The sequence below is a fragment of the Notolepis coatsorum genome, assembly GCF_963971535.1.
Source record: "Notolepis coatsorum genome assembly, chromosome: 2".
NCBI classification, from domain to species: domain Eukaryota; kingdom Metazoa; phylum Chordata; class Actinopteri; order Aulopiformes; family Paralepididae; genus Notolepis; species Notolepis coatsorum.
The window spans coordinates 176,283,960-176,294,011 of record NC_140166.1 but is presented as its reverse complement, the minus strand read 5'-3'; the positions used below and the strand labels follow the sequence as shown (position 1 = coordinate 176,294,011).

At 42.1% G+C, this 10,052-nt stretch overlaps 1 protein-coding gene across 3 annotated transcripts in view; it reads left to right on the top strand.

Moving 5' to 3' along the window:
• The first annotated feature begins 2,261 nt into the window (after positions 1-2,261).
• The window catches only part of tbc1d23 (TBC1 domain family, member 23), a 62,919-nt gene continuing 55,128 nt past the window's right edge, over positions 2,262-10,052 (top strand). For 2 of the 3 annotated variants that reach the window (XM_084338002.1, XM_084338001.1), the window contains exons 1-3: positions 2,262-2,347; positions 3,053-3,164; positions 6,406-6,511. In XM_084338002.1, the coding sequence (XP_084194128.1) occupies positions 2,310-2,347; positions 3,053-3,164; positions 6,406-6,511 (256 nt within the window). In that variant the 5' untranslated portion in view covers positions 2,262-2,309. The remainder of the gene's footprint in view (positions 2,348-3,052; positions 3,165-6,405; positions 6,512-10,052) is intronic. The other variant, XM_084338003.1, reaches the window with a different exon arrangement.

The window sequence follows — 10,052 nt, the reverse complement described above, 5'->3', positions numbered from 1 at the left end:
GATTATTATATCTGTATGTCATAAATGTCATTATGAATTGAAAATTGGGGACCCTGATGTAAACAAGACGAAAGTTTCTCTGGTCTGCATCCCCTTAACAATTGTGTGTATTGAGCTGAGCTGTACTGTAGGCTACTGTACCCATTTCTGTCTGTTTTCATGTTCATGAGAAGTTTGGAAAATGTGAAAAATGCTGTGAAAAGATCGTTATTGCCGTTTTAACACTGGAACTAGTTAGTTTGACAAACTTAAGTTAATTAGAAAATAGTTCAAACTACTTTATATAAAAAAGAAATATATGCACTACTGTAATACAAAATATACTCCTCCTCACTGAATAGCTGTCTGCCAGTTAGACAAACATGAACCAACACCAAATAACCATCTGGGTTTTGTCACAGAAGAAAGTGCAAGAAAACTGGATCCTGCAACATCTGCTTTGCATCTGCTTTACCTACCTGGGTTCCATCCTAGAGGCTAATCTCTCCTGTGACAAAATGGCATCCAATGTAATAAAAAAAGTCAACCAACGAACTCGATTCTTGTACCGGATCTCCTCTCTGGTAAACAAGAACACCCTGAAGACTCTGGCAGGAGCACTCATTCAGGGGTACTACGACTATGCTTGCACCTCATGGTACCAAAGCACCTCAAAGGCGCTAAAAACAAAATTACAAACATCTCAAAACAAACTGGTCAGACTACTGCTTGACCTTACTCCTAGAACCCACCTCACCCCTGCCCACTTTGACAACCTAGGATGGCTTAGAGTAGACGACAGAGTACAACAACTTGCAATGGGCCTGGTCTACAAGATACACTACACGACCAAGGTACCCATGTACATGTCAAAATACTTCCCAAAGGTCAGTGAATACCACGATCACAACACCAGAGGGAGCTCCACAAATCATGTTAAACCCAGATTCGGCTCAAATAAGGGACTAAACACGTTTCGCAATTATGCCACATCAATGTGGAACGCCCTACCCAAAGCTGTAAAGGAATGTGGATCACTACCCACTTTCAAAACCTCTCTCAAGGGACACCTACGGGAGACTGCAATTCAACACTGGCCCCTGTAAATATCCTAACCCAACCCCCTCCAATGTACAGTCATTTACCTAGTATGGTTTTGTCAATAGTTCAATGTACAATTGTGTTTGTTTGTACAGTGTCTCCCCCCCCCCCCCCCTCAATGTACAGTGTTACTTGTTTATACAGTGTGCCCCCCGCCCCCCCCCCCCCCCCCCCCCCCAACCACCTCCAATGTAAATTACCCAGTATGGTTGTCAATATCCCAATGTACCCAACCCCCCCCACCCAACCTCCTCCAATGTACAGTTTCTACATCAAATGTATATACTCCCTTTTCTTGACTCCTTCTGTATCACAAACAGTACTGTATTTGCAAATCTGGTATGTCATAAATGTATAGATGTAGCAGTACTGACTATCTGTATGTCATGTATGTCATATATGTCTATATGAATTGAAAATGGGGGACCCTGATGGAAACAAGACAAACGTCTTTCTCAGGTCTGCATCCCCTTAACAATTGTATGTATTGAGCCGTACTGTATTGTACCCATTCTGCAATCTGTTAAATAAAGTTTTCATTCATTCATTCATTCATTCACAACCTTAACAATTACAATGGTAAACGGAACGTGTGAAACGTGTTTATCTTGAACGGGCACCGTTTTAGACGATATACCAACGTCAGCAGAGCAGCATATCTTGTATGACAGGGAGAGGATGAGTGGGGTTGATCAAAGGGAGGAGAGGCAACAGTCAAATAAAATTAATTCCTTTCTTTTCCAATAGCCTCCAGACAAAAGTGTGGTTCCAGTAGTTAATTAACTATACCTAAAAAGGTTGTTAACTAGGCCTACTAAAATCGCCAATTTGAATTTAGTTGCTACTTGCAACAAGCTACTGCAAAATGAATTTAAACTATAGTTTAATTACATGTAGTGAAAATAGCCTACTCCCCAACACTGGTGAGTAGTTTGACACCCTTGTCTTGGTTCAGTTGCAATGATGCACTTCTCAGATTTGAGTCCTTTCAAGAGAATCTTTGTACCCGGCCGTTTATATAAATATATTTCAGACGTATTTCCTGAGCATCCCACTAATGAAATTAAAGTTGGTGTCGGACCCTTTAAGACAGTTGATTGACTGGTGATGTTAAACATGTCAATGGGGCGTTTGTTGTTTTGATTGACAGTCCGTCTGTGAAAATGACAGCACAAGCCAGTAGCGCATCGCGCATGTGGACGGACGGCAATTGACGCGTCAACACAACAATGGCGGATGCCGTGGAGGAAGTTCTTTTGGGCAGCTGGTGAGACAATTGTCTGATATATTATTAACATTAGTGAAACCATTGTGGGTGTCAACATTTATGTTGTGTTTAAGCTTTTAGGTAAAGGATGCCACGAACGCTTCTGGAGATAACGTTACATGGTTGGCTTGGTCTGCGAAGCCTGGATTCCAGTGTTTTCGCTGGCTAGCTGACGTTAGCTAAAATTAGTTAGCATGGCTAATACGTTCGTATATCGTCCTTTTCTCTTGCCTGCCAAGAAGAACAGAACAGGACAAATGCCACCTGGCGTTATGCTATCTTTACCTCCAGTCGCATAGCCGAGGGTTTCGATAATTAAGCCTAACATAATAATTATCACGCTTTCTTGTAATGGCTAACGTTACAGAACCCGATTCTTCTCTTCTCTTATCTTGGTGACAGTGCTTTTTATTTGAGTAACTTTAGCTTGTCGGCTATTTAGAAAGTATAGTATTATTGTATGTAATACATGGGATACCTCATACCGCGATTGCAGTTCATGAAAGATCACGTAACCTACAAGCTAAGTTATCTGAGAAGTGAACGTTACCTCAATGGCTATATTAAAGTTTGGCATATAAGTTACACTGACTAGCCCAATGCAATATGTATATCAAATATAAGAAGGGAAAACAGTTTAGCTTGTGTTGTATATAGATCAGCTATCTTACATACAGACACTGTGTCGTCACTTTGGCCCTGCAGGGACCAGGATCTGGCCGAGGCTCTGGACTCTGGAGGCTCTGACATGGAGATGGAGAGGGGCATCATCCAGGAGCTCCCAGACTCGGCTCAACAGAGAGCCAAGCTATGGAAGGTGCGGAGGAGAAGTACTTTGAATTAGGGGACTCTCTATAAGCCAGAAATCTCATGTACATTGTCATAATGGGCTACTGCGAATGCACTGTGCATACATTTAGTGTCTCTGGTATATATCTTTTTTTATAAACCTTACCTTAACATCACTGATCCTAACCTAAACAAGACTATGCCATACCTAGTATATGGCTGGACTGTGTATGGGGAATGTTTGAAATTGTGGCCAATTCTACTTCTGCGTTTACCAGTGGCCGGTCACCTGATCTCACGGCCCAATCGGGTAAATCAATCACTCCGCGACAGACATTCGCCTTAGTGAGCAGCTGCTACAGCTGTGAGTGAGTTGGTGACATTGCAGGTCTTAGATGTGCTTTCCACGTTCCCCCAGTGAAACTCCTCACTGTCCGGTGAAAAGAAGCGGCTGGCGATTCCACATGTACTGGAGGAGGCATGTGGTAGTTCTACAACCTCCCCAGGTCGACAGTGGGGCAATGCGCGCGATTACCAGGAAAATACAGAAAACCCAAAAATAAGTAAAGGAACTGTGTACTTCTTCCACCTCTGACGGTGACGCATATAGGCGCTATACACGCACGCGCACACACAACAACAACCAGCCACCCACCTAACAGCGTTGCCTCTTCCTGTTACTCAGCTCTTATCTCCTCTCGTCTTGAAAATAGTTAGCAGGTCTTGTCACTGTTGGCAGGTCTTGTCACTGTTGGCTTGTTAAATATGGCAAAAACAGAGCTTCCGTGACCCGGTTTTCTTTTTTTTATCCACTTTTTCTCCCATTTTTCTATATTTTCTCCCATCCCAATTTTGTATCATCCAATTCAACCCTCCCCTGTCACGAACGCTGTTTCTTGCCTCCCACAAGCCGGCTGCAATGTGGACTAAGTCATACATAGCACAAGTCCCCTCCGGTACTTGAGGTAACGGCAATCAACAGGAGTCCTGTAAATGCTTCGTGTTTTAGGCGAATGTGCGCACACACATATACCGCTGCCCAGCCTCTCCCACTCACATTGCTGACTTCTATCCTTCTGGGCATGCATTGCACACAGCTGGTAGCTTTCTCTCTTAAAAACAGGAGCGTTTTGTTGCTAGATCGGACACCTTGACCAATACTAGATTCATGTGACCTGTGAACGTAGTAGCCTGAAACTGAGAATGTTTGGCCAGTTGGATGTCTAATGTTTGGCCAGTTGAGAACTATGATGCTTTGATTTAGCGCACCAGGTTCGCATCTGCAAGATGCGTTCGTAGCGCCAGACAAAAAAGAGAAGGGGAAAATAACATTTATGAACAGAGAATTGTCAGTTGGCACTGCCACCCGTTGTGATTTGTACATGAGATACCTGGCTTTTAAGCTAACTGTTAGGTGGAGGATGTTAGAGGTTTGCAAAGAGAAATCAGAGGTTTACATTGTTGACATGTTTTCTTGGCTGATTATCCTAATTGACTTGCATGTTGAGAATAATACCAAATTAAAATGTTTAAATTTGCTTGTGGACGTGTGAGAGTATGAATGATCCATAATGATTCAGTCAGTTAGCTTGCTATATAGGTGGGGAACCGAAGAATTCAACAGTGAGTCTTTTGTGACAAAAGTCAACAGCCAGCCAGACGGACGGACAACTCCTATTCATACAATATAATTAAAGGTTGTGTACACTGTACAGTATGTTATGTAACATTACCAGAATTTCAACTGCAACAAAATGTCTGGCATGTCTACAGCTTAAAGAAACATGCTAACATTATGGAAAAGGTGCTTACCGTCTTGGAAGATGGACACCAATTTCCTCTCTGTGCATTCAGTAGAAAGTTATCCAGCTGCAAGCTAGCCTAGTTTAGCACAAATGAATGGACATAGATACGGATCAGCTAGCCTAGCTTAAAACTCCGGGAGAGGTGTCTTTGACCAACAGTTAGGCTAGCTGGTCCGTATCCACTTCCATTCATTAAGGTAAGCACATTTCCCATACGGTTTGCATGTTCCTTTAGTTTATTTTCTCAAATATTTAATGCTTTTATGAATATCCTAAATCTCTTGAGGAGATGTCTGTTATATATATCTTTATTTTGAAAGATCTAGGCCTATAGCAAATACCTGTGTAATTTGAAATGATGAGATTTCCACTTGGGAATGTTGCTAGAGGCTTAACTCTTTCTCCGCCATACCCGAGAAAAGTCGGGTTTTCGCCGCCATGCATTGAGCGCCATACCCGAGATTTCTCGGGTTTTGATCCTTTGATATTTTTCCTTTGATCCCCGTTCTATACACTCAGCCGGAGCCCTCTAGGTCTCCCTGGCTCATTTGCCTACGTTGGAATTGCAATGACGATCGAATCTCACCAGGTGGCAGTATCGCCTACCTTTTGAACTGGGAACTGGGGATATCACTTGTCTTGTGATTCACTTCGGCTTTTTCCGCCTAGGTAGGAGTGGATCACAACATAGCAAACGGTGGAAGATTTGGTGCCTCAGAGCTATTCTTTCCCGTATGGTATCCATGCCCAATATACACGAGTAATTGCGATCGCCATTGGATCGACTGGGATTTATTCATTTTAGAGTACTTTCTGACTGAGGTAAAGACCTGAGGTAAAGATCTTAGGTAACCTGCTGGTATTTTTTTTTTACGTAAAACATGCTTCTGTACGATATCAGTGTCGTGTTTTACCGGATGTAAAACATGCTCGACAAACACGATCGCAGTTTCTAGTTAAAACGACCCCCCATACTATTGTCTCCATAGCTATAATACAGAACACACAATGGGTCTGCAAACATCGCTAAAATGGTCAACAACGCTGGCACCAGGCAGTACAGATGGGGAAAGTGGGTGGCGCCCAATGAGTTAATGGGCCTATATCAAGCCCGCCCTCTTCTCTTGATCATCCAATCACAACTGTTGCTTCCCTTGGACAAACAAAAACAGTTGATGTTTGTCAGAGGGAAGCAACAGTTGTGATTGGAGGATCAAGAAAAGAGGGCAGAGGTTGAGAGGTCAATTAAGAGAAACATGGTTTTGAACAAAGTAATCCCTAAATGATTGAAAACATGACAGATTTACAATATTCTATTTACCCACAATCTTATTATAGATACAAATTGTGTCCTAGCACCATTTAGTCTCTTGTCTTATCTAAGCTTAGCAATAGCAAGTATTCCTGTGCTTCTTGGTGTCTGCATTGTCATCAGTGGATACTGATATCCCTGTCTATTGGCAGATTGCTCTTAACGTAGCAGGAAAGGGAGACAGTCTGTCGTCCTGGGATGGGGTCCTGGACCTGCCAGAACAGACTCTTATTCACAACCGCAGCCAACAGCTGATTGGTAAGTGCCTCTGCTTGTGCTTCTGCTTGTGCTTCTGGTTTCTCTCACCACATTGTTGAAAATGAGAAGGAATGGTTTTCTGTTTGAACAGAGTCTACATTACTTTACACTAGTTTACCCAAACTGAGTCTACACTAGTTTACACTAACTGAGTCTACACTAGTTTACACTAACTGAGTCTACACTAGTTTGCCCAAACTGAGTCTACACTAACTGAGTCTACACTAGTTTACACTAACTGAGTCTACACTAGTTTGCCCAAACTGAGTCTACACTAGTTTACCCAAACTGAGTCTACACTAACAGGGTCTACACTAACTGAGTCTACACTAGTTTACACTAACTGAGTCTACACTAACAGTGTCTACACTAGTTTGCCCAAACTGAGTCTACACTAACTGAGTCTACACTAGTTTACCCAATCTGAGTCTACACTAACTGAGTCTACACTAGTTTACACTAACTGAGTCTACACTAGTTTACACTAACTGAGTCTACACTAACAGGGTCTACACTAGTTTACCCAAACTGAGTCTACACTAACTGAGTCTACACTAGTTTACACTAACTAAGTCTACACTAGTTTACACTAACTGAGTCTACACTAACAGGGTCTATACTAGTTTACCCAAACTGAGTCTACACTAACAGGGTCTACAATAGTTTACACTAACTGAGTCTACACTAGTCTACACTAGTCTACACTGAGTCTACACTAGTCTACACTAACTGAGTCTACACCAACTGAGTCTACACTAGTTTACACTGAGTCTACACTAGTTTACACTGAGTCTACACTAGTTTACACTAACTGAGTCTACACTAGTCTACACTAACAGCCCAGGGTCTACACTAGTTTACACTAACATAGTCCATAACCAAATTACATTAAACAAGCAGGCACTAACTGATATATAAACATGATAAATCATAATGATGATCACATACAAAAATTATATGTAATTTTCTTCCCTTTTAAAACATCCATCTGACAATAATATAAAAAAAATAAGGAGGGGGGAAAAATATGTGAGAAAAAAAACGGGGAAAACATACAGCAACATAAATCAACAGCTACATTAATTAATGATAGTCTCTTTTTCCCTGACAGACTATAAAGCATATACAAAAACATAACAAAAACATCTCCTCTAGGAAGGTGGGGGCAGGTTTGGCTTCAATGTAATCCATAAATGTACTCCATATTTGATAAAACTATGATAATTACATTTTGACAGACTTACGGCTCAATACCATGGTCATGGATGTCTACCTCATGGGTTGAGCACATTACTGAATTATTTAATTTGCATATGGTGTGTGATATGAAATGTAAGCGTATCATATAAACACAATAATCATTGTTTAGTTATCATATTGGCTGTCTTCCATCTTTTGTTTGAGGGCTTCTGGAGAAACAAAACTTTTCAGTTGCTTGTCACTTCAGCTTGTCATGCGAGGGGGAGGGACTGTCCATCAAACATGATGGATGTCTTTTATTATTTCTAGACTTTGTGTACTGGTAACATCTGGGGATTCACCGATCTGACTTTTTCAGTCCCCATACCGATACCTGGGCTTTGGGTATCGGCCGATACCGAGTACCGATCCGATACCCATTGTTCAATTAATAAACTGTATGCCTCACTGTGTGGAAGAGACTGGGATCATTCTTTTGTGCAAGGCAAGTTAGGCAACATCAGGCTTGAGTTAAAACATTACTTTCCTAACTTAGTGAAACAAAATGTAACAAATTAACACGGATATAAATGTACTGAACGATATATTATAAAAAAAAAAATGTATACCCGATCCAGCTATTTTAGTCATATCTGGGCCGATATCCGATATCAATATCGGATCGGTGCATCCCTAGTAACATCTGCAGGTAATTAAACTACCACCCAAAAATTATTCTGGCTTAATGTCGCTACAGGTCCAGTCAGGTTATTTGCTGATGGAATGATCAGTCCTGATCATAAGGATAGCGCATAGGCGGCAGGTGAGCCAAACATTAGACGAGGCTATAGCAGGGAGTCGCGCCAGCGCGCACAATTTTTATTTTTTTGCTTGCGCACGCTGCGTGCACCTGCAAACGGTGCTGTCCATGGTTCTGAATTCATACAATACACACACCCACTAGGCTACTACAGCGAGCCCCTCATTTAATATATAGTGCAAATTAAGTTCAAATTAAGGCATCCAATATGATTAACCATTGTCTTACCTTGATGCAGCAATATGCAACGTTTCGTCTTGGCATCAATGATCTTTTCTGCTTTAAGTTTGTTTGTGAGATCACTTTCAATGTAAAGCAGACTCAGAGTTGACTGTCTCTCCTGGTGCATTGTTGTTCTTAGCCAGTTTCGGATGCACCTAGAGCTGCCGCGATAACCGCATTACCGCGGTATCGCTGTTGCATCACGCTCACCGCAGAGTTAGGCTGAATACCGCGTCACCGCTGTTTTTTATCATAATAATAAAGTTGGCTTGCGGCTTGCGGCTCTGCAGATATACCCTACTCGGTTCCAAGCGACCCTATTGGGTAGAAGTGGTACCAGAAAAGTCATGGAAACATTGCAGACCACTGACTGGTCAGAAGAGACGCGTCACACTTTGTAGCCTCAGTCTGAACAAAAACAGAACGCCGCCGGCGCCGCCATCTTTACTGCCTCGCTAAGGATGCATTTCGTTCAGGATTTGTTTGCGACAGAACCAAGCAATAAACAAAAAAGAATGGATTCACTGTGTATTCTGCCTTATTTATTGATGAAACAAAACCGACATCAACCCAATTTACCACCGAGCGGAGAGTTTAGTGTCACAACAAGATCGCTGATGTGTTAAGTTTGTTGTTGTTAATACTACCGTCAGCCGATATACACGAGAGGTAACATTAAACCCGGGTTTGCTTGGTAGAATACACAATGAGAGGTAACGTTAGCTTTGGCAGAATAGACGCAACGAGAGTCTGGTTAATGTTGTTATTGATTGATTGATTGATTGATTGAAACTGTGTTAAACTCTGGCTTGCTGCAAGCCCTCGGACATCTATGCCCACGGAGCTTTCAGTGTACACCGAGCGGCCCCGCCTGCATCCCCGATTCCCCACACGGAGTAGTACCTGGCTGCAGTGGAAAAGGAACGAAGTACCAGGTGCCTAAAGCGGGTCGAGTCGAGTAGGTACTATGCAGTGGAAAAGCGCCATTAGACTAGAGGCAGGCTATAAGAGTAGACTACTAAAAAAAAAAAAAAAAAAAAAAAAATGCATTCAAACTTCTTTTTTTTTGTGCGCACTGTGCGGTAATTACCGCGGCGGTAGGAAATATTTCGCAAATTCGTGCGGTAAGGAAAATATCAATACCGCGGCAGCTCTAGATGCACCTCATTGCTGAGAGACCGTTCACGACGGGCAATGAAGGAAATGTTTTTCGTAATTTGGATCTCATCATGCTTTGAAAACAATGTACATACAGTAGCTGTAAAGTGTCCACGATTTGATGAACTCTGACTCATCATGCCCTCGTAGAGCAAGCCCTTG